A 26,178-nucleotide genomic window follows, 5' to 3' on the forward strand; every position below is an offset into this window, starting at 1 on the left:
GCACTAAAATCACCGACTTACCCCTGTAAATGTTTAAAATACCGGACGAGCCCATGAGAAACAATATTAGCGTCCGCATAGGACTTAACTGACAGTAGCCTATGCTTTCACTGGCCTTTAAAAGCGCTTTTTAATTAAATTAATAATATTGTATAATAATATAATTAAAAATCTAACAACAATCAGTGTAATGACAATTTTATTCTTTGCATGAAAACACTTGAATTAGCCTAATTGAACACTGTCTGTCTGTATTAAAACTTCAGAATTATATTCATATAGACGTGCAACAGTGATAAGGTAAAGCTAAGAGTGGTCCAGACCAACCTTACGAAAGTGTGACTTACAGAAGATATACTTAGCGTACGAACGTGTCGGGAATCGTGCCATAACGTTAAGAGAGAGGTTAAGGAATAGGTTAAGAACTACTTAGAGATAAGAACGCTTTGGGGAACCGGGCCCTGGTTCTTTTGAGTAAATCTTTGTTCAAATAATCATTTGATCCGGTTCACAAAACTCAGTAGCCCTACTGAAAAGCCACTTTTTGTTAGTAACTGTTAGTTTAGTTGTGGTTTATCTATATTAAATGGCTTGTAGCTTGACAAACTACAGTTTCAAATCGACTTCACTCTTGACTTTGAGCAGATCACTTGTTCTGCCCCATTTATGAAACCCGATGGCGATACAATGACTATCTGGATTCTCAGGAGAGGATCATCTTATAAAGGGTCACAAGCCTTCATGAGCTCATCAGAATCACAGTGACGTCCTTGATAATCCTGCATATGTTCGGCACGGCAGTGTCTGATCGGCTTCGCCAGCACTTCTGGGTTAATGGATGGAGAATCGTGTTTCAGGAGGTCTGCAGGGACAGCCGATTCATTGATTTGGGCTCATGTTCTGCTGTGGTGGAGGTTTGGCTGCTCGCTTGAATGGACTCACTGTTTTTATCACACTGAAACTCGTTTTTATCTTCTCTACTCTTCAGGAACATCGCCGTCCTGATGGAAACCATTAAGAAAGGAGTTCACGACGCCGACTCTGAGGCCAGATCAGTTGCTAGAAAGTGAGCGATTCTTCATATGTGCTATACCAATGAAATAAGCTCTTATATAATCGACTCCTAATATCAGACACTACTGACACTTAAAAAATAAATAATGTAAATATCGGCTGATATCAATGTGGTCATTGATATGCTGTGCATCACACTTCTCTCTCAGTTTCCAATGACTCGGTATTATTTAGTCTGCTAGCTGTAATCTGAGTGAATGTTTTGATCATTTTATCAGGGTTCATACAAGGTGCTTAAAGTACTTTTTGAAATTTAAGTCCTGGAAAACCCTTGAAAACAGCCATTTTTATGAAGAAGTGCTTAAAAAGTGCTGGAATTATTGAAAGACAATAAATTTAAATGTAAATTGTGTATTGATAAAACTATATTTTCACACAAGATTAATGCTGCGGCCCGTCTGATATAGACATAGAGGCATTTAGCATGGCTATGAGCATGATATTGCTCATATACCGTAAATATCCACGTATATGATACAGCTTTTATTCTTCAAGTCAATCATATATTCATGGGAGAAAAAAACAGTTTGAAAGAGGAAAGCGATATCTTTGTTATAGTATCCTTTCATTGGTTAAAGTTACCGCAGTCTTTGCATCTGCTGCACTTTATTTGCTTTATTAGTTTATTTTTATTTATCTATTTACCTTTTTTAGATTTTAAGGCGAGACACTACAGGCAGATATCACCATGAAACTTTCCCAGTTGATTACCTACATTAAGATGAGGAAAAAATGTATTACAAGTTTTCTGTAATTTAATGTTTAAATATGCAAATTAGGCAATATCTAATTAAATATGCGCTGATTTGCATATATTTTAAAAAACGCAATCTGAGTATTGGATAAAGCCAGGTTCAAAATTATTTTTTCATTGTGTTCACATATTAGATGGGGAAAAAATTAGATGGATATCTACTTTTGTTATCCTGTAAATCAGAATATACTGTCAATAGCCTTAAAAAAATGATTTTCGCCATGTTTTTTGGAATAACATGTTATATAAATCATGCTAGGAATAATATATTTACAAGTCCCTCTGTAAATGTCTTCATAATATAACTCGGTACAAGACTGGAAATTTTGGTGTATATCGGTGCTACTGAAGTGGAGATTTCGGAGAGAAAAGTCATTTTGAGAAAACGGGCTTTAAAGATTTATCATCAGCCAATGAGATTGCGCATTCAGCCCTTTTACTTTCACGATTGGTTGCTGATAAAAAGGTAATGACCATATTTGGATCTGACAGGATTGTACAGGAGAGAGAGAGCTTTCTAACGGTGTGTGTGATGACAGGGTGCCGGCAGCGATCGCAGAGCATTGGGATGATTAAGAACGCCAACTTTTGTTGAATTTATGAGAAATCTACAGACGCAAACAGAACAAGTGTAGTAAAATAAAGACCTAAATGTGTATTTCAGACTTTTTTTCACCACAGTCTGAAAGACGACATGTTATTGAAGACAAATATCCAAAAATCTAAAAATTGACCAGTAAAAAAAAAAAAGATGTTTTTGCCCTGTCTCGCCTTAAAAGATAATATAGAAAGATATTGTTAGATAAATGTCCTTGTCCTTGAAAAAAAACAATAAAGTAGTGCTTGAATGAGAAGTCCTGGAATTGAATTTTACAGTATCTGCACGAATCCTGTTTTATTCCAGATGTTACTGGGGTTTTCACGCCCACTTCAGTAAGGAGGCGGAGCATCTGTTCCAGGCGCTGGAACTGACCTATCAGAAAGCGCTCCAGTCTCACCTGAAGAGCTCGGACAGCGTCATGTCTCTGCCTCAGTCGGACCGCTCGTCCTCCAGCTCGCAGGAGAGTCTGAAGTGAGAGACGCTCTTCAGCCCTTTTATTAAACACTCTTTAGTGTGTTCATGAGCTGTTTTCATACTCACTCTTTTTGTCTTTCGCAGTCGGCCTCTTTCTGCTAAAACACCCGTCGGGAGCAACTTGAGCAGAAGTGAGAATATACCTCTTTCCCCGCTGTATAACAGTAGTTTCGAGACTATTAGCATTGTTTTCGTGTATCTGTTAGATGTCATGTTGAATACACTACCAGTCAGAAGGTTGGAATAATTGAGATTTTTAAATGTTGAAAGAAGTCTCTTCTCTTCTGCTCACCGATGCTGCCTTTATTTGATCAAAAATACTGTAAAAATAGTTTTTACTGGAAAAAACTAATATTTGAAATATTAGCTGTCAATAGCTGTCTTCTATGGAAGCTTGTTTCCGCCACAGAGTGAAAAATAAAAAAGGTAATTGCGGCTTTTTAATCTCACAATTCTGACTTTTTTTCTTACAATTGTGTTATAAAGTCAGAATTATGAAATATAAACTCGCAATTGCGAGAAATATACTTGAAATTCGGACTTTTTTTCTCAGAATTGCATGTTTATATCTCGCAATTCTGACTTTATAACACGCAATTGGGAGATATAAAGTCAGAATTGCATGATATAAAGTCGCAATTGCGTGTTATAAAGTCAGAAATGTGAGATATAAACTACTCTGAGGTAAAAAAAAAAAAAAAAAAAAGTCCGTCTTTTTTTTCCTTAGAATTGGACTTTATATCTCACAATTGTGAGTTTACGGTATATCTCACAATTCTGAGAAAAGATGTCAGAATTGCGAGATATAAACTCGCAATTATGTGTTATAAAGTAAAAAAAAAATCTAATTATAAAGTCAGAATTCTGACTTTATAAAACACAATTGCGACTTTATTTCACGCAATTCTGACTTTATATTTCGAAACTCTGACTTTATATCTCGAAATTCTGACTTTATAACACACAATTGCGACTTTATTTCACGCAATTCTGAGAAATAAAGTCAGAACTGCGAGATGTAAACTCGCAATTGTGAGATAAAAAGTCACAATTATCTTTTAAAATGTTTTATCCTGTGGCGGAAACAAGCTTCCAGAGACTTCTTATGGAATATATTGTAAAATGTTGTTGTTGTTTTTCCTGTGATCAAAGCTGAATTTTCAGCATCATTACATTCTAACATTATTATTGGTGATCAATTATTATTAATGGTTGTATTATTATCAAGGTTGAAAACACTTGTGCTGCTTCATATTTTTGTGGAAACTGTGATACATTTTTTCAGGATTCTTTGATAAATAGAAAGTTCAAAAGAACAGCATTTGTTTGAAATATAATCTTTTGTAACATTATAAATGTCTTTACTGTCACTTTTGATCAATTTAATGTGTCTTTGCTAAATAAACATTACTTTAAATATCATTTCTATTTTCTTTGTAAATCATATCAAGGTTTCCACAAAAGCAGCTCAACTGTTTCCAACACTGATAATAATCATAAATGTTTCTTGAGCATCAAATCATCATATTAGAGTGATTTCTGAAGGATCATGTGACACTGAAGACTGGAGTAATGATGCTGAAAATTCAGCTTTGATCACAGAAATTAATACAATTTTAGTATATATTCACATAGAAGACAGCTTTTTAAAATTGTAATAATATTTCACAATTTTCACTGTATTTTTGATTAAATATTCGCAGCCTTGGTGAACAGAATAGACTTCTTTAAAAAAAACTTTTGACCGGTAGTTTAAATTGATGTATTTTTGTTCATACACACAGTAATTGTCTCTCGTTCTCTCTCAGCTAAAGTCGTGAGTTCTCGCGCGTCGTCTTCGTCCGGCTCACTCCAGCGCTCTCGCAGTGATGTCGATGTTAACGCTGCAGCCAGTGCCAAATCACGAATGCCCACTGTACCCGCTGCTGCCCCCTTCAGCTCTGCCACGGCACTGCCGCCCGGCTCCTACGCCTCGCTGGGTAAAACAGCCAACACAAAACACACGCATTTACACAGATGAAGAGCAGTCAATACTGATGTAGAGAGACAAACGATCTGGTGATGAGGGGGCATTTAAGACACTGTTTTTTTGGTCTTGTAATTATGAAATTAAATACAATAAAATTATTAAAATAGTATATTACAAAAAAAAAATAAAAAAAAAAATAAAATAAATAAATATATATATATATATATACATACATACAGTAGTCAACATTTGAAGTGGTGAATTTATGTATATATATATATATATATATATATATATATATGTGTGTGTGTGTATATATATATACAGTATATCTATCTATATATATATGAAGAGTTCAGATGCAAAAGCCTCTAAGTGCCATCTGAAATTTTCTTCTAGAATGATCATTTTTATCAAGCTTGTACATTTAAGTTCAGTAATTTCACTTAAATGACAATTAATAGGTAATTTTCATTGTCATTTAAAGTGTAAGTTGCAGGTTAACCACCACAGTCAATTAATGTGTAAATTAAAGTGCTCTATATGTATATATTTAATTATTTCTGTCTTAAAATGCGTTAAAATAACATTTATTGGGGTTTCTTCAAAGGTAGCGTGTTTTTTCAGTTACTGGGTGATGACGTCATAAGAGGAACTCGCAACCCATACTCTGCTAGATTCCTACTGTATTATGGCTATTTGGAGAATGACTGAGGATGTGTGAAACCATCAAATTCTTTATGGACCACAGCCCTACAATTTTTAACTGGTCAGGCGTGAGAGAGGGGAGCCATGGCACTCAAAGAGTTATTAATGCTTGGTGTGAGGAGAATGAGTGGAGGGTTGGCCAGGTGAGTAACGTTAGCTACGTTAGAGCCTGGTGCAAACTTAACCCGGATAATATAACGGAACAAGCGAGTCTTTTCAAAATATTGCCGTCATGTAGAATAGCAAGGAGGGACAACGACTGAAGACATTATTTACTTACAGTAAGTCAGTCCAAATCAGAGCTGCAAGCCTGCAACGTTAGAGATGCACACACTGCACAAATCGCTAGTCTCATCGACGCCTCAAACGTCATGTAATACCCTTCCTCAGTCCACGCGTTATCAATTTCTCACGATTTAATTAGCGATGTTTATTGTCAGAAAAGAAAAAGAGAGATCGATGTCCCCATCACTGTGTTTGTGTGGGCTATCAGCAGTGGAGAGTGTGTGCTGCCGTGAGGTGAAAGCGGTTTGGAGTTTAGTGCAACAGCTCGACCTGCGACCGGCTGATCTGACGTGCCTGAACCCGTTTGTTTTGCGAATAGCTTATTCTCATTTCAGGCAGGATCACGGTCCCCTTGAAGTCAAGCACACACGAGTATGTTTACAATGGAGTTATTTTATCCATAATTTTTTTATCAAATAAAACATACAACCAACTTTTCTGAAGTTATGTAAGGCGAATATAGCTGCAAGCGTACGGTCACTCTACTAGTGAGTTCCTCTTATGACGTCACGCCCCATCTAGTGGAAGGCAGCGGGAGCGGTTAAAACCACTGTTAAAAGTGCCAACTTTTCATATTATATCAGCATTTTGGTATAAAAAACAATGGTGGGCGGTTCTTATCTTTATGTTTAATAAACACATTGCATTACTTCGTGAAAAATTTAACCTGCAACTTACACTTTAAGTGAAATTACTAAACTTAAACATACAAGCTTGATAAAAATGATCATTCTAGAAGAAAATTTCAGATGGCACTTAGAGGCTTTTGCATCTGAACTCTTCATATATATATATATATATATATATATATATATATATACATACATAATGAAAGGACATTAACTGTAAATATCTATTAAGTTTTATTTAAAATGTATACCTCAAATATCACATTATTTAATGAGTTTACAAATGATCAAATTAAACATTTTGATTCAGTTGACCTATAAAGTCACTAGACATAAGTTTAATGCCTAGTGTTAGACATTTGAGCCTTTTTTGACTTATAAAAGTGAATCATATAATGTTGAATTGCCCAAAAGTGTACATTTATTATTGTAATGTTATGCATGACAGCAGACAAATTATATTAAACATACAATATTGTATTTTGTTTTTGTGTTCAAGGACTGTTACTTTTATTTCATTATTTAATTGTTATTTATGTGATTGACATAAATATATTTATGTGTTAGGATAATAAATTCAGGCATTTTAATCTATAATTTTGAAAGACTCCACATAAGTTCATGCACATGTTCATATGAAGGTGTTTAAGAGAATAAGGCACTTCCTGCATGATCCCAAACCCATTTCTGACCCGCTGTCTGACACGCGCTGATGCTGTTGTACTTCTGCTCTTATTTGCTCAAAGATGCCGCTGGTAATGTAGAGGGTAAGATGTAAGATGTGTGTGTGTGTACGTGTGCACAGGTTTGTGTCTCATTGTCCTACTCTGTCTTTATCACTCTGTTTTGTGTTGAAAAGTTTGAGACGTACACTGATGACACTCTCAGATGTTGTAGTTCATTGGCTAGTGTGGCTACTAGACAGTGAGGTGAAGTGTCAACATTTGAGAAATAAGTGACATAATATTACATAAAACTTTTAGATACAACATTATCCAGTGTTTATGTGAATATACCTGTTGGAATAAGCAGTTTGGTCATGTTTATGTCGGTCAGCATGAGTCTTCACAGCGTCTCTGTCCAGTTCGGGCTTGTTGAGTATAAGGAGTCGTGTGTTTAGGTTTTGTAATGGTGTTTTGTGTATGTATGCATCAGTTTGCACAGTTAAATGATAATGAAGTTTAATATAAATAAAATATAAATAAATTATATATATAATTAAATTGTGTGTATATATATATATATATATGATTTAATTATATATATGTATATATATAGAGATAATACATTAAATACATTTTGTTATAAATACATTATATATATATATATATATATATATATATATATATATAAAATAATATAATAAATTCAATAAATTTTGAAGTTTGCTCATCCATTGTTTTACTCTTCTGTATTTTTCTCTGTCAGGTCGTGTGCGAACGAGACGGCAGAGTTCAGAGAAGGCTTCTGGGGGCGGAGCTTCTGTGACGGACAGCAGGGGGAGGAGCCGAGCCAAAGCTGTGTCCCAATCACAACGTGAGTTTGCAGTTACATCATCCTGCTTTGGCCAACAAAGCAAATCATTAATTATGTTTATCAATAAATTACACTTCACAGAGAAATTATATAAATATCATAGAGACATTAAAATAAATAAATTATAAGCCATTATCAATAGATATACAGTATGCATTAATTTCATTGGCTGCAGTGTAATATACATTATACTCCGGTATAATGTGGCTTTTTTATGTGTTTTTGGTTTACGTCCTTCGTAATGAAGAGATATGAACTCCATATTCTCTTTGTGTGCCACATCATAAACATCAGCGCACTTTTTATATCGTTGCTCATGCAACAGTCAGTGGTAGATCATGCTGATGTTGAGCGTGTCCTGTGCATTGAATCATGGGTAATGTAGTTTCATTGACTCTCTTCACTGTCCCGCATCAAGGATCCAGATCTGCTAATCCAGTGGGGGGTAAAACTCACGGTATGGAGTAAAACACGGATTCCCGCCTGCATGTGTCCCGTCATGAAAGCATGATCCACTGTGACAGGCGCTCACTGTTGTTCACTGAACTGCTGCCATTGATTCAGTCTGTGTTCAGCCACTGCTCATTAGTGTTATTCACTGTCATACTGTATCCCCGTTTTTGAGAGTCCCTTTTATGAAAGTCCCTTTAAGGCGAGTCAGTTCACTCGGCGTCCATCTTGGTAACGCCCACAGTTTGTTATTTCAAGCCAGTGTTGTTATTGTTAACGAAAACTATTGAAATAAATTTTTTTAATTGAAACAAAGCTGAAATTAAATATAAATATAATATGAAAGATTTGAACACTAATCAAAATTTTGAAATGCTGCCTTTTCTACTAACTGAAATAAGCACCTAAATAAAAATTAAAACTAAAGATATCGACCAATAGTTTACATAGTTTACATATACATCATCGCACCATAGGCTCCGCCCACTGGTGTTCAGTTGCTTAACGGATGACTTTTGCCTTCACTGGATGTGAGTGTCGATGTGACTCGTTTGCGTCTCTGTACATCCCAGCATCAGAAACAAGTGGATGGTTTATTTTAATGGCGTCTCAGATCGTGTCTGATAATTATATGTTTGTTCGGAGCGTTTGACAGCAGATTGTTTCGTAAATGAGGCACAGTGTAATGAAGAGTTCTCAAAGAAACAAACTTTACTGGATCTGACAGCAGCTGCATCACAAATATAAGTAAACGATGTCATAATGCCACGTCTGTAAATGACGGTTTTATATGGATAATGTTTTCAAAACACTTTACACAGCTGATATTGTTTCCTGATAGCCGACGCTTAATTTCAGACAGAGGCTCAGAATGAAGGTTGAAAATAATGTATTTCTGTGCAAAATAACAATAATACATAATTAACATTTTGGGCCCTATCTTACACCCGACGCAATGCAGCGGCAAGCGCGGCGCAAGTGTTTTTTGCTAGTTGCAGCCCGACGCAATTATCATTTTCACGTCCTGCTGTTGTTTAAATAGCAAATGCATTTGCGCCCATGGGCTGCTGGTCTGAGAACGAGGTGTGTTCTGGCGCATTGTTGGAGTGTTGCTATTTTGAGGAACAGAAATAGACTGAGCCATTGACTGACTGAAACCTGGTCTAAAGTCAATGGCAATATATTTTATTGTTATTTAAAGAGCGTGTTAGTGATGTGCGCCTATAGGCGGGTCCACAACGCGAGTACACTCTGCTTATTACACACACAGGGACGCACATCAGCACACACACATGCCAAATACTTCAAATAAAAGGATTACAATGTAAAAGATTATTATTGTGTACATAAAGATATGGTGAATCCGGCTTGTCCCGTAGATGTTCTGCTTGCGCACTTTAACCTTGCGCACGAGCAGATCCGTTTGCGCTCTGGAGACGCGTTCGGTCTTTCCACTATCAAATTCCGTCATGTAAATAGCGAATCCGCCATGGTGCGAGTGCAACTGGCATTTAAAGGGAATGAGAGATGAGACTCTAATTGGTTTAACGCACGTAAATCCCAAAACACACTCATTACTCATTAAGAGAATAGAGACCATGCACCAGGAGCGTCGACCATTTGTCCCGTCGTTAAACTAGCAAAAGTGGATTCCGACGCCCTAAGTGAACTTAGACCATGAGCTTAGATCGTTAAAATAGGGCCTTCAAAGAACATATTAAAATAATGAAGAAATCCATATCATGACCCCTTATGTTTCCTGTTATTTATTTATGTACGAGTGGACCGTCTCTGCCTCAAACAGCCTCTGTTTCTGTGTTCAATGCATGTGTCGTCCTATCAGCTTTTGTTTAGATATTCACAGTAACACTGATAATTGATAAATCAAGCCACAGAACATTGTTGAAGTTAAATGTCTCTGTGTTATAGCGGGCAGTCGCTCTAGTTCCCCTGGGAAGCTCTTGGGTCATTCCTACGGGAGAATCCCTCGAGCCACTGGAACGCCGTCGGTCAAGCGCTGTAAGATCCCGCGGAGTCAAGGCTGCAGTCGAGAGACGAGTCCCAGCCGCGGGCGAGACGGTAAAGCGTTACATTTATTCATTCTGCACACGCTTTCATCCAAATGAGGTACGCCGGATGCACTTTTATAAAAGCACATAACCGCTAACATGTTGGACTGCTTTTTAAATACTTCTTTACATTCAATTCAAGTTTCAATTTGTTGCACTGAAGAGGAAGAAAATGAAAAAACAATTGTTTAATCTTTTTGGAGTTTCAAAAGGGAATTTTTGGTGACACTTTACAATAAGGTTCATTAGTTAACATTAGTTAACTACCTTAGTTAACATCAACTAAGAATGAGCAATACTTCTACAGCATTTATTAATCCTAGTTAATATTAATTTCAACATTTACTAATACATGATTAAAATCAAAGGTTGTGTTTGTTAACATTAGTTAATGCACTGTGAACTAACATGAACAAACATCTGTATTTTTATTAACTAACATTAACAAAGATTAACTAATACTGTAACAAATGTATTGCTCATTGTTAGTTCATGTTAATTAATACATTAACTAATGTTAACTAATGAACCTTATTGTAAAGTGCTTCATATCTGCGTGTCAAATATCTATTGCAGCACCTCTTCCTCGTCATCACAACATTAGTTTTATTTATCTGGGTTTAAACTGTGCAACTAAACTGGATTTCACATTATTCATGTGAGCCGCTGGAGTCCATGTACTTGTGTGTCCCAGATCAATGTGAGTGTCACTGTGTGTGTCTGTCAGACGGGATATTAATGTGATCACAGTCGATATTTCCAGAGTGAATATAAAGAGATTAGACAGAAAGTACCTGACAGTGTGTCTGAGCCTGAACACACACACACATCTGCCGCTCTTCTGCTGTTAGTTTGAGTTTGTCTTGTTGTCGTTCCCAGTGGAAATACATGAGCATCATTTACTGCGGACGGACAGTGAAATACATTTGTGTCATTATATTTTCTGGCCTGCAAAGATTGATATGGAAAAATTCAATTGTTTGTGATTTGAGCAAAACAAAAAAAACTTTATTGTTTTGTTTTGTTATTTGTATGTTCTTGTATGAGTTTAATGTTTTTTTTCTTATTAGTTTTGTTTGTTCATTTCTAAATAATTTTAATGATTACAGGTTTACTACTACTATCACTATCATATTATATTAATATTATTATTATTTGTATGATATTATATATTTTGTCATATTTGTATGAGTGTCTTGAAAGGGGAATTTTTATTTAAATAAGAATAATACTGTATTTGTGTATGTATTTTATTTACATTTTTTATTATTTTCTATATTTTTCTATATTATTTTCTATTATTTTCTATAAGGGGGAGTTGAATTTTAATAATATTTTTATTATTTTTTTATGTATTTTATTTAATATTTTTATGATTTTCTTGAAAGGGGAAGTTCAATTTAAATGAGAATATTTTATTATTTGTATATTTGTTATGTATTTATGTCATATTTGTATGATATTCTTGAATGGGAAAGTTGAATTGTAATATTACAATATGATTATTATTATTTATATTAAAATTCAACTTCCGCTTTCAAGAAAATCATCAATTTTGTATCATCATCATCAAAATATTATAAAAATAATAAAATATTACAATATTATTATTATTTATATTTTATTATTTGTATATATGTATATTTGTATAATATTTTTTGTAATATTTTTATGATTTTCTGGAAAGAGGAAGTTGAATTTGAATATATTTTAAACTGCACTTCACAGTCTGATCTGTTAATATGTGTCGTCTCCTCCTCACTGTCTAATTCCACCTGCATGTCTTTGCTCTGTCCTGTGCTGCTGACTCCTGCTGTGTGCGTGTGTGTGTGTGTGCGTGTGTGTGTGTTAGTGCGGGGCAGTCGTATCCCGAGGCCCAGCATGAGTCAGGGCTGTAGTCGTGACACCAGTCGGGAGAGCAGTCGAGACACCAGCCCGGCTCGAGGGTTCAGTTCGCTGGGTAAGAGTCCCGCTAGTGACTCTGCTTGAGTGATGGTTCTCTATCGCCTTTCACTTCCCCTTAAACTAGGGCTGGACGATATGACAAAAATACTTAAAGGGGTCATTGGATGGTATGGCAGAAGTTGGTATGATTCTTTAGGGTCTTCATGTAAAGTTTGTAACATACTTTGGTTAAAATTCCTCAATGGTTGTGTAAAACAACACCCTTTTTACCTCCTCAAAAACAACTCTGTTAACAGCGACCCATTTCGGTGCATGTCTCTTTAAATGTTAATGAGCAACTGCTCACCCCCATCCCATCTCTCTCTTCTGTGGGGTGTCGACACAAGACATGTAAAGTGATGCCTTGGTGGACAGTATACAAATGGCTGAGTCGTAAATATGCTAATACGGGAAATATGCTAATACGGGACAGTCTGTCAGCGGTCGTGGGCGGAGCAAAAAATCAGAAAATCCAAACGGCTTGATTATTGAGAGTGTTTAGGCTTTTTGAGGATTAAAAAAAGAGGGAATGGATTTTTTTCATTGTATGGTGTTGTGTCCACACACTGCTAAGACACATATATATGCAAACACCATATAAAAGTGAATTTTGCATCCGATGACCCCTTTAATATTTTTCAGCCAAGCGTGTTAATGAACTAAAAGAATAAAGAGTTCTTGTTTTCAGGTGATGTGGTCACCTTTAATTTAAAGATTTGATTTTGAAATGTGTGTCACCTGCTTCCTGATCCTTCCCAGCATCCCACAGACACTCTCGCTCCACCAGCGCGCTGACGGCGGGTGACGTCCTGCTGACAGGTGACTTGCATGTGGTCCGGGTCACGGCACCAGAATCTAGATCACTAATATATTTAACAGGGCTCATGCTGAACCTGTTTAGAAGTGTGTGTGTCAGTCACATCCAGGTTTGGAGTGTGTTTCAGCAGAATGATTCAGTGCATGTAGAGACCTGTGTGCACGAGCTCATCCACAGGGTGGCGCTAGAGACCGCGATCACAGATCTACATTCACTGACTCTTCTCTGAATCAAACCTGCTCAGTTTTCCTGGATGTGAACTGCACTTATTTTGCCAAATTGTAACTTTTTGTTTTATTTTGCTTTATTTTATTTTATATTATATTTTGAAATGTGTTTTATTTTGAAATTATTGCCAGGCCAATTAATCATCAGATATTTGGAGATTGTGAGATTATTCGCATTGGCCTGTATTTGTTTTTGTTTTTTTTATGTCTTTTTTGTCTTTATATAATTGTAATATACAGTGGAATGTAAAAGTCTGAGAGCACTAGTTAAAAAAAATTATTTTTTGTTAAATGTTAAAAAACATGAACGCAAACTTTAGAATTACTTATAAGGAGATTTTGGTTAACCTTTACAACAAGGTTGCATTTGTTAACATTAGTTACATGAACTAGCAATTAAAATACTTCTAGTTCATTTTAACTTATTATTATTTTATGGACCTGAGCTAAAATGAACTTTTATTAACTAACTTTAACAGATATTAATAAATACTGTAACAAATGTATTGCTCATTGTAAGTTAATGCACTAACTATAGTTAAATAATGGGGCCTTGTTGTAATAAGTTATTGAGATTTCTGACTCATTTCACTATTATTTATGTATTTAATTAATTTAAAAATATTAAAACTTTTTTTATTTCCAGGTTTTAATTAGATTGGAGACGGCTGGATGTCATTACATATTTCTGTGTTTAATTTTGAAAGTTTTACTGTTGTTGTTTTTTACTGTTGAGTTTTCAGTGATTGTATTTGGTTACACTTTATTTTATTTAAGGTGTCATTGTTACAGAGTAATTATATATTTAAGTACTGAGTAATATTAAGCAACTACATGTACTTACCATAGGATTAGGGTTTGGTTGAGGGTTAGTTGCATGTAATTATGCATAATTTACTGTTATTACTATGGTAAGTACATGTAACATATTTAACAAGGACACTGTAAAATAAAGTGTTGCCGGGTTTGGTTTAGGGATAGTTGCATGTAATTATGCATAATTTATAGTAACTACATCATATAACATGTAACAATGACACTGTAAAACAGTGTTACCTTAAATTTTTGTACATGCAAATTTTGTTTGTATTGTTTTTTTTTGGTAATAATTTATGTTATAGTTTGCATTTGTAGAGTTGTGTGCTGTGATGCTAATGAACAAGAAGCATGTCATGATTTTGAGTGTTTTATTTTTTCCTTATAAAAAAACATTTCACACAGATGCTGCATGTTTTTTTTCTTTCTATTCTTATATATGGTGCTTTTTATGTGCATGTGCTCTTTAAACTCCTCTGAGAGCATGAGGCATTACTGACCTCTCTCTCTCCTCTCTCTCTCTCTCTCTCTCTCTCTCTCTCTCTCTCTCTCTCTCTCTCTCTCTCTCTCTCTCTCTCTCTCTCTCTCTCTCTCTCTCAGATCGTTACGGGCTCATCCATCAGGCCCGTATCTCAGCGTCTGTGAACGCCATGCGGATCTTGAACACGGGCACTGAGGTGGAGGCGGCCGTGGCAGATGCTCTGGTGAGAATCACGTCTCTGCATAAGCGCTGAGCGTCTGATTAACATCTGTCATTATATTCCTGATGTTTTTGTCTTTACTTTCCCTCTGCGTTCGTCTGGAACATCTTCAGCTTTTAGGAGACTCCAGGAATAAGGTAATTGAATCATTGACACCTGATTGAGTCTATATTCCCTGTCAAAATATTCAACATCATCATTATTTCATTTGATCTGTGGTTTCAGTTACACTTCATAATTAGTTAATGCTTAAATCAACATTAACTAACAATGATCAATATATTTGTTACAGTATTTATTCATCTTCAAGGTTACATCTGTTCATTGTTAGTTCAGGTCTATTAAATAATATTAACAGATACAACTTTTGATTTTAATAATGGATTAGTAAATTATGTTATTCACATTTACTTTGATAAAAGCTTTAGAAACATTGTTCATTTAACTAATTTAGTTAACTAATGTTAACTAATGAAACCTTGTTGTAAAGTGTTTTAGTGGTTTCTTTAACAATTCAATAATATCTATTATTTCATACAAATATAGTAAAGATACACACGTGAGAATTTTAGCATAGATTGTCTTAATTGTCATAATATCAATGTCACAATGAAAAACAATTTTAATGATCATTAAAATCAGGATTCATTTTCTCCAAGCAAAGTATTTACACTGTAGTTCAAAAGTTTGAGGTTATTAATAATTTTTTACGTTTTTGCAGGAAGTCTCTGCATTTGCATTTATTTGATCGAAAATACAGTAAAAACAGTGAAATATTATTACATTTAAATTTAAAATAGCATTTTTGCATTTTGTTTTTCAAGATAATTGAATAGAAAGTTCAAAAGAACAGCATTTATTTGCATTAACGTATTATTTTCTTAACTGACCCCAAACTCGTGAATGTTAAAGTACATTTTTAATTATTTCTTCTGACTTCTGCCACTTGCTGTATACACACATGCATGTAACTGTTTAAAAACATCCATGAGCATCAATCTTTGCATGTCTTTTTTCTGTTAAATGAATGTTAGTTCCTTAGCCTAGAAAGCTGTTTCTCTAGCGTGTTTCGTAACTCCTCTGTCTCTGTCTGTCCTGTAGCAGAGACCCATGCGACGACGGTTCGAATCTCCCGGCATGTACTCCGACGACGACGCGAACAGCGACGCGTCCAGCGCGTGCTCCGAACTCTCCTTCAGCTCTCGTAACGGTGCCATGCCACATTACCTGCGTCAGACGGAGGACGTGGCCGAGATCCTGAACCACTGCGCCAGCGCTAACTGGTCCGAGAGGAAAGAGGGGTTGCTGGGACTCCAGAACCTCCTGAAGAGCCAGAGAGTCCTCAGGTACACGCGAGACCAGCTACTGATGACTATGAAGAAATGTATTCATTACAGGGTTCGTGTAGGGCACTTAAAGTACTTGAATAGCACTTTGACTTTTTAAAATGTAAGTCCTGGAAAACCCCTTGAGAACAGCCATATTTATGAAAAGTGCTTGAATTATTGAAAGACAATATATGTGAAAGTAGTGTTTAATTTAATCAATAAAAAATATTTTCACGCAAAATTAATGCTGCGGCCCGTCTTATATAGATATAGTGCAATTTCGCATGGCTATGAGCGTGATATTGCTCATATAAATATCCAAGAATATGATACAGCTTTTAATTCTTCAGGTCAATCATACATTAATGGGGGAAAAATCAGTTTTAATAAGGAAAGCGATATCTTTGTCACAGTATCCTTTCAATGGTTAAAGTTACGGCAGTCATTGCATGAGCTGCACTTTATTTTTACCATTTTGTTTTATTGGTTTATTTTTATTAATCTACTAACCTTTTTTAGAATTTTGAAAGATGATAAAGATATTGTTTGATAAGCGAGATCTCTCATTGTAGTTCTTGAAAACCAAAAAGGTAGTGCTTGAAAGTCTTAGAATTTAATTTTACAGTATCTGCACAAACCCTGTGATTACACTTCATTTATTATTTATTAGTAGACTGTTAGGGTTCGGGTTAGTAGAATACGTTGACATGTAGTTGCAGAGTTACTTATAGTCAGTAGAAAGTCTGTTGTGGAGCATCAAAATAAAGAGTTAGCAGATATTAAAGCAACACTATGTACCATTTTTTTACCTTAAAATAATGTTTCCAAAATCGTTTCAGTGGTTCATCAACTCGTAACAGGGTGAACGGCACTTATGCCTCCGCTTTGCGACCCTTTATCGGCTATAACTGCACTATGTGAGATTGCCAGATTGGGTCACGTTTCTGTAGTTCTAATGAGACATAAGAAAACTACAAATTTGAATTGCTTTACGTCAAGCGTTACAATAGTCATTATTTTGTTTTTCTTTGTTTCTGATGTCGCAATACATCATACTTTAATAAAATCATGCATCATACTCTACCTTATCTGTGGACATCGTTCATTCCAGTGAAGCCGGTGCTGGATAAACAGTGGCTGTGCGTGCGACAGTAGGCTGCGGTAGGCTAAACGATTTACGACAGCGGTAATGGACAATTTCATTTTCAATTTCATTTCCAACCTGTAGGGGGACCGCAGAGGAAAAGTTCCATAGTGTTGCTTTAAGCAGACAGCCTACTAATACTCTAATGACAGTTAGTTGACATGTAGTTGCAGAGTTACTTATAGTTAGTTGGATTTCTAAAGTGCAACATCGTGTAACCAATTCTTTAATTAAAAAATAAAATTAGCCAAAATCTCGGTGCACTTTTTTAAATTTGCATACATATATACATTTAGCAAACGCTTTTATCCAAAGCCAATTTTTATTAGTTTTTTTTTTTTTTTTTAATGTCTATATAGTTTTTAACACATATTTTCATATCAGTTTTGGTTTTAGTTATTTATCATGTTAAACTAAATGAGAAATGTTACCTTGGAAACTAGCTGAGATAAATTATGTTCAGTTTTTTATTTTATTGCAGGTAACGTTAATTTTATAAAGTAATGAATGTATTAATTAACATTTTTTTATGGTTTTATTTTTTAGTTATTTTGTTAAGTGAAACTAAATGAAAATGAGAAATCTTGCCTTGGCAACTAGCTGAATTTATTATATTAAATGTTTGTTTTAAGGTAAAGTTTATTTTATAAAGTAATGGATTTTATTAAGTATCAAAATTTTTTATGGTCTTATTTTTTGTTACGTATTCCCTGCCTTTTTGTGTTTTGTCATTGGGACTTTTAATTTGCCATTTTTGTAGTCCTTTGTAGTTTTTCTGTTGCGCACCGAAAATCCATAACAGAAAAACTACAAAGGAATACAAAAATGGCAGACAAGACAGGAAACAGGAACAGAACCAGGGTAAATGCAAATTAAAAGTCTCATTAACAAAACAAAGCCAGGGGACAGTTTTAGTTAACTATCATAACCCTGTACCATTATCATTGATTCAGTTTTGATATGGAAAGTGAATTATTAATGTAAACTGTGAGTGTGTCTCTGTGTTTCAGTCGTGTAGAGCTGAAGAGATTGTGTGAGATCTTCACCAGGATGTTTGCAGATCCTCACAGCAAGGTGACATTTCATATGTCCATATTCATCTATGCACATTACTCAAATAACTTGAGATGTTAATGTTTGTTATGACTTCTAATGCTAATGAATTTTGTTTTTCTGTATGTTCTGCTGGTGGTTTGGGCCGATGCATCAGAGAGTAAGTGTTTAAACCTTAAAATACCATAAACAAATACCTTTTAAAAACCTCAGGGCTGTTTTCATTATTTATTTAAATATTAGTACATCAAGTTAAACTAAATGAAAATAGTAATGTTGACATGGCAATTATCGGAAATAAATGTTTATTTTTCCTCTCAATAACAACATAAACACAACAAAAATGCCCGCGGTGAGAAAACAGTCGTTCAGAAAGCATCTGATCATAGCGATGTGTTTGAACCTGCTCTGAGATTCGGCACTCCGGTCTATTAAAGTCACGTTTATTTATATAGAACTTCATATAATAGATTACAGTATTACATGTGAAAAAACAGTGTCTGTCTTAGAATTACACTTCAATTTCTACTGTAAAGCAGAACAGAGGAAATTAACCGGAGAAGATTTTCTCATCAAAGAGGGCGGAGCCTACCTATTACATCATCACCATGGACCAATGGGTGTTCGAGGGTGTTTAGTAGCCGGAGCGGACTTTTCCAGGAAGTTTACTTTGGCAAGCTGTTTCGATCTCCCAAAACAAACTTCAAACGAACTTCGTTTTGGCCTGATTTTGTCTGAAATTACATCACACTTCGATTACGATTGAAGTACATCGGGGTCTTACACCGTGTCCTAACCAGAGGCGGTGTGATAAGATTCCAGCGACAAATAATTAGTCTGTCCACACTAGACGCGACGCGACTGCGAGATGCGTCAAAACCCACAGCCAATCAGAACAGCGTGTGGGTGGAGTCAGCCAATCAGAACAGCGTGTGGGTGGAGTCAGCAAATCAGAACAGCGTGTGGGTGGAGTCAGCCAATCAGAACAGCGTGTGGGTGGAGTCAGCTAATCAGAACAGCGTGTGGGCGGAGTCAGACAATCAGAACAGCATGTGGGCGGAGTCAGACAATCAGAACAGCGTGTGGGTGGAGTCAGCAAATCAGAACAGCGTGTGGGTGGAGTCAGCTAATCAGAACAGCGTGTGGGCGGAGTCAGACAATCAGAACAGCATGTGGGCGGAGTCTCGCGGCACCAGAGAGTAATCTTGACGGCACTCGCAAGAAAATGCAAAAGGCAACATAATAAAATTCACAAATATTACACCATTTAAACATTATTAAAAATACATAGGCTACTGAGTTACTAAAACAATCTTTGTCAGAGAATACACTTGTTTGTTCACAATTTGAGCGTTCTTGTTTCCATTTGTTTAATTTCAAGATCTGAGGTGAATTATCCATTGTTGCTTTTACAGCCTCAAAGCTGGAGCACTAAATGATATTCAGAGTCACATGACACGCTTTTAACATTAAATAAAGCACATAAACAGCGCCTGAGATTATCATCGCCACACTTTGTGTTTGTTGTTCCAGCGCGACGTCGCAGAAAAATAGAAACCGTTTCTAAAATAGACTCGTCGCGTGTCGCCGTCGCGGCCGGTTAGGACAAACTCTGATTAACATGGAAAATAACCTTTTATCGCGCATCGCGTGTTGTTAGGACACGGTGTTAAGTTTTAGTTTTAGTTAACTTTAATAATCCTAGTTCACACTGATTGTGTTGATGAGGATGAAGTCCATCTGACAAAAACCAACAATTAAAACTGTTCAGACGGAATAAAAGAACGAGTTCTGTGTCTGCAACATAAAAACACATTTTATAAATGTGTGTGTGTGTGTGTGTATCAGGTGTTCAGCATGTTCCTGGAGACGTTGGTGGACTTCATCACGTTACACAGAGAGGAGCTTCAGGATTGGCTGTTTATTCTGCTCACGCAGTTGCTGAAGAAAATGGGGGCCGATCTTCTGGGGTCCGTCCAGGCCAAAGTTCAGCGAGCTCTCGACGTCACCAGGTCTGAGCCCCTTCACTTCAGTTCGGCCTGTATATAAACGCTATTTCTAGAGTTTTTGTTTATTTTCTTCGTTCCGTCCGTTTCTTGTGTTTGGTTTTCACAGGGATTCGTTTCCGTACGATCAGCAGTTCAACATCCTGATGCGGTTTATTGTTGATCAGACGCAGACACCAAACCTCAAGGTTGGCCAGGTCTTTATGTTCTCATTTCCTCCCAGTGTTTTCCCGCTCTGCTTCATTAAAGCGCTGTCATGTGACCAGCTGACCAGCGCTCACAACCAGCGTCCAAAAATAACCTCTAATATCCCATCAAACCACCCTGTACACCTTGAATTAAAACATTTTAATAATAAATTATGTTTAAATAATGTTAAAAGAAAATTTGAAATTAAATATACAATTTGTATTTAAATGATATTATGGAAAATGATTCATAATTTATTAGAATTAAGCTTTTTTTCATTATATTATTTCATAAAAATATCAAATGTATTAACGTAGTAAATAAACAAATATTGGTGATTCTATGTTCATATTAGATCAGGTCCAGTAAATAATATTAGCTGATACTTTTGATTTTAATAATGTATTAGTAAATGTTGAAATTAACATTAGCTAAGATTGTTAAATGTTTTAGTAGTATTAGTCATTGTTAGTTGATGTTAATTAATGTAAACAAATTGAACCTTATTGTAAACAATGTTATTTTAGTATCATTTAGGTCCTATTTTGAATCACTATTTATTTATATTATTGTAATATTTTCAATGCAATTTTAGTTAATGTTTTTTTGAGTGTTTTGTCATTTTTATTAGTTTTTTAAACTGCCTGTATAGTTTTTATTTATTTTAATTTCAATCATTTGAATTAAAATGAGAAATGTTGCCTTTTACAAGTAGCTGAAATAAACACGTGTGTGTGTGTGTGTGCGCGTGTGTGTGTGTGTGTCTGCTTGTGTGTGTGTGTGTGTGTGTGTGTGTGCGTGTGTGTGTGTGTGTGTGTGTGTGTGCGAGCAGGTGAAGGTGGCCATCCTGAAGTACATCGAATCTTTGGCCAGACAAATGGATCCGTCAGACTTCGTGAACTCCAGCGAGACACGATTAGCCGTCTCCCGAATCATCACGTGGACCACAGAACCGAAGAGCTCGGACGTCAGAAAGGTCAGTGTTCTGTTTCTGAAGGATCTCGCGCTTCGGGTCCGGATGAGACGTTGCTCGAGCTCAAGTTGAAGTTTGGTTTGTCAAAGTGAGTTGTGATGTGTCTCAGACGCTTCATAGCTGGGCGGTCGAGGAGGCGTCAGGCAGGAGCTCGACTGTGGCGTCCCTGCCGGGGGAGAGTAACCTGGAGGAGAGGTGTAAGCAGGTAGCGACCCCTGAACCTTGACCTTTAACCTCCTGACTGGCTCTCCAGGTCACGCGGGCCGTCTGATTGTGTTCTCTTGGGCTTGTCTAACACTGCTGCTCTCTGCAATGACGTTCAGGATTTCAGCTGATGGTTTTGCTCTGATGTTTGGTGATGTTCAAGCATGTGAGCTGGACGCTGTGAGCGGCTGATAACCGTCTTTACTCATTTTCATTTCTGCACCACTAACACCTTTATCTGTATGACCTTTGACCTTAAGCAGTGGATATGCCATGAATGAAAACGAGGCTGTGAGGGACAGACACACGTACATTCAGGGCAGGATTATTGCCAACTACAATTAAAACTATCAAAAACATTTTTGATGGTTTGAAGCACAAACATTGCTAACGGGAAATAAATAGAAATAAACCTAAATATTATTATTAAAAAACAAAAACTAATAAAAATGAAATGAAATTATCAAAAATTAGACTGTAAATAAATAAAAATAAAGTACACCTAAATAGTATTTAAAAAAAAAAAAACTATTTTAATGACTTAACAAAATGACTAAAAATCAAACTGAAATAAATAAAATTATTTAAACCTAAATAGTATTTTTTTTTTAAGTAATAAAAATAAAATGACAAAATGACAAAAAAATTAACTGGAAATAAAAAAATAAAAAAAACCTAAATAGTATTATTTAAAAGAAAAACAAAATCAAATAAAAATTACTAAAAAATTACTACAAAATTTAACCATAAATAAATAAATTAATATATAATATATATATATATATAATATACTGTATAAATTAATAAATGAAACCTAAATAGTATTATTCTTTTAAAACAATTAATAAAGGTGACAAAGTTACAAAAAATGGAAATAAATAAAAAAAGTAAATCTAAATAGTATTATTTAAAAAAACAAAAACTAACAAAAAACTAATAAGAATCACATTAAAAAAAATTAACTGGAAATAAATAAAAATATTATTTAAAATTATTATTTATTTATTTATTTTACAAAAAACAACTAGCATTATTTTAAAAAACAAAAGTTCATAGAAATTACATAAAATTACTAGAAATGTAAATGAAAACTGAAAATATAAAAAATAAAAGCTATAATAAATAGTACATCATTAATACTAAAATAAAACTGATTAAGTTAACTTGAATTGATTGGTTGTTTAACTGGTGAAACATCTGAAGATTTCCAGCAGACAAAAAAAAAAAAAAACCTAGCAAAAACATTAAATGTGCTCTATGACCTTATGATCTGAACTCTATCCCTCACAGCCTTCATGTATTCACTTCAGATTAAAAATGACGTCAACCCCTCTCTAATGCCGATTGGGATGCATACTCAAATCTTACAGCAAGTCACTATTAGCACTGCAGATTCCTGTAGAGATGCACCTCGCCAGGCTCAGTGTGATGAGTTTGAAGCAAAAAATACAGTGTGAAGTGACAAAATCTCATATTATTTGATGTTTAATAAGCATGTGTGTGAAGCAGGAAGAGATCTGATAGTGGGCGGAGCTTCTCGGCGTAATACAGCAACACTAAAAACTAAATCACACACAACACTTGCTTGACACTTCTTTTAAAATGTGCCTGGTTATGTATAAAGTTTATAAAAACTGAATTTAAGGATGTGGGATTTTTTTCCCTCACTTAATTTTGATATTTCAGAAAACAAAATGTAATATCCCGTCATTTTGCTTGTACAGTGTCTTGATTTAAGAGTGTTTGTACTGGAAAACAGGACAAAAATACTGAAGAAAAACATTTTGCAGTGCATAAATTCGGCATCTTATGATTAGAATGAAATCGGTTTCAGCTTGTGAGATTGCAGCATTATGAAGTGTTCGCCTCATGACAGTGCTTGTGTGTTTCAGGCTGCTCAGATGGTGTTGATCGCCCTGTTTGAGCTGAACACCCCAGAGTTCACCATGCTGTTAGGCGCTCTGCCCAAAACCTTCCAGGACGGAGCCACTAAACTCCTGCACAACCACCTGAAGAACAACAGCAACACCACCACAGTGGTACACACACACACACACACACACGCTGCTCTTACTCTCCATCGCAGTACTTCAGTCTTCATGATATAGTGGGCCGATCACTGACATGTCTGTGTTATTTGTCCGCGCTTTTAACAATATAGACTGTTTCAAAGCAGCTTTAACAGTGATAATATGAAATTATAGTAATAGATTGTTTTGGCTTTACAGCAGCTCTAGAATAAAGTTATTGTCCAGATAAAGTTAGTTTTGATTGATTCACTTCCGTTGCATTAGTTATTAAAATAGCGGGCGCTAACACGACACCGTTCTAACAGAAAACCCTTAACGTGCTCCGGCTGTTCATTCACACAACAGTGTTTAGTGGCTCGAGAACGCAAACCTTGAAATAGTTTCAAGGTGCAAGCTTTAAAAATGTTTGAAAATGTTATCATCTGCATGTAAACTTCAAAAACGTGAATATGTGAAAATATGGTTGAATTTGAACCACTGAATTTGTAAAGCGAAATTAAATGGACCGAAGATTGCCTGTCGAATATTATAGGTTGTATTTTTAAACAGTATATTTTGGAAGTGAAATCTGAAAGGATGAATATGGATGATTGAATTTTTTAATAATGAAAACGTGTGTGAAATGTTTGGAATTGAAATATTCACAGCTTAAATATACAATATGTTGAATTTCAGCCCATAAGAATGCAAGCCCTAAAAATACAATGCATTAAAATGCAAGCAGGGTCAATGCAATGCATATTTTCTTCAAGTAGTGCAATTCAACAAGATTTTTTGTTTCAGAAACATTTGTCATTATTTTACTTCCATGCACATGCATATTACATGTTTAGTCTATAGAAATGCGAGTTTGAATATGTATGTGCGCAGGCGCGTAGTCTTTCTTTACAAATTGACATTGCCAAATTACTTGTCTGGCCTACATAATACAGAATTATTATTTTCTTTTCTTTAAGTCTCAGGCATCTCCCAGCAGCCCCGTGACCCGCGCTCCTCCCAGACACCCCGTGACCCGCACCAGCCCGCTCACGTCACCCACCAACTGCTCGCACGGAGGACTCTCTCCCAGGTACGTCACCCAAAACACACAAAATACATCTGTGAAGTTGTGTGACATCATCAGGACTACATGAAATCTGCAGTCTATTATATTCTTAATATTAAATTTTTTTAAAAAAATTTTTTTATACAATTTGATTAAATAAATCACCTTAAATATTTATTTAAATATATAAAAACATTCATTTTAATAACAATTTACCTTAGTAATTTTTTTATATTTATTTTTTTATATTTAATATTAAGAAAATAATAGACAATTAACATAACCGCACTGACACTGGGAACACTGGCACTATTATTGAACTGAATTGAATCAACATTAAACTGAATTTAGCTGTATAATGACACCATTGTCTTCTGTAGAACTGCTTTATAGCTAAAATTTAATTTGTTTCATAATTGATTAATTTGACAATATTGATGTGAAGTTGCTTTGAAACAATCTGTATTGTATAAAGCGCTATAGAAATAAATGTGACGACTTCTTAGCCAACTAGAGCTGCGTGATTCTGGATAAATCAAGATTTTATTGTTTAAAAATAGAGACCACGATTCTGCATAGACAACTAAACATATTACATGTAATTTACTAAAGGTTCTGATGAAATCAGTCTATTAAAAAATATTTAATTCATTAAAAACACATTTTTTAAATCGGTTTGAGTGAATGATTCAATGACTCTTAAAGACTCATTTAAATTTCTCTTTTATTGTTGGAATTTCTTCCATGCTTGAATGGTTTAAAGTCATATTGAAATGCTCACAGAGGAATCAAAATTGTAATTTTATAGCAAGTATCCGATTCCTGACCATAATCAGTTTTCGATTCCCAACCCTAGTCATGTTTGCTCAGAACACGGTCGCGTCTTTCACGCTATCTTTCCTCTTTGTCTCTATCCTCCCTGCTCTCTCTTCATCCTCCTCTTCCTCTCGGCCCAGTCGTTTATGGGGCTGGAGCTCAAAGGCCTCTTCTCCTCTCCCTCCCCCCCACCCCGGCCCCACCACCCCCCCTCTCCGGGCTCATCGGAGGGCGTATTCGCCCAGGTAACACACCTCGGCCCGGGCGTCAGGACGTCGGTTCTCCTACATACTTGTCCATCTTTTCATTGGATTGGTAGTCTAATAAATCAAACTC

At 35.5% G+C, this 26,178-nt stretch overlaps 1 protein-coding gene across 1 annotated transcript in view; it reads left to right on the plus strand.

Moving 5' to 3' along the window:
- The window catches only part of LOC307150541 (CLIP-associating protein 1), a 73,536-nt gene that overhangs the window by 35,857 nt on the left and 11,501 nt on the right, over positions 1-26,178 (plus strand). Inside the window, exons 16-34 of the mRNA XM_079857881.1 lie at positions 989-1,066; positions 2,733-2,900; positions 2,988-3,034; positions 4,712-4,882; positions 7,923-8,030; positions 8,449-8,487; positions 10,410-10,559; positions 12,402-12,509; positions 13,253-13,312; positions 14,954-15,057; positions 15,168-15,191; positions 16,156-16,400; positions 18,537-18,600; positions 20,428-20,591; positions 20,695-20,773; positions 21,607-21,750; positions 23,844-23,990; positions 24,938-25,050; positions 25,983-26,087. Coding sequence (XP_079714007.1) covers positions 989-1,066; positions 2,733-2,900; positions 2,988-3,034; positions 4,712-4,882; positions 7,923-8,030; positions 8,449-8,487; positions 10,410-10,559; positions 12,402-12,509; positions 13,253-13,312; positions 14,954-15,057; positions 15,168-15,191; positions 16,156-16,400; positions 18,537-18,600; positions 20,428-20,591; positions 20,695-20,773; positions 21,607-21,750; positions 23,844-23,990; positions 24,938-25,050; positions 25,983-26,087 — 2,118 coding nt within the window. The remainder of the gene's footprint in view (positions 1-988; positions 1,067-2,732; positions 2,901-2,987; positions 3,035-4,711; positions 4,883-7,922; positions 8,031-8,448; positions 8,488-10,409; positions 10,560-12,401; positions 12,510-13,252; positions 13,313-14,953; positions 15,058-15,167; positions 15,192-16,155; positions 16,401-18,536; positions 18,601-20,427; positions 20,592-20,694; positions 20,774-21,606; positions 21,751-23,843; positions 23,991-24,937; positions 25,051-25,982; positions 26,088-26,178) is intronic.

This window comes from Squalius cephalus, assembly GCF_949319135.1.
Source record: "Squalius cephalus genome assembly, chromosome: 22".
Lineage (NCBI taxonomy): Eukaryota > Metazoa > Chordata > Actinopteri > Cypriniformes > Leuciscidae > Squalius > Squalius cephalus.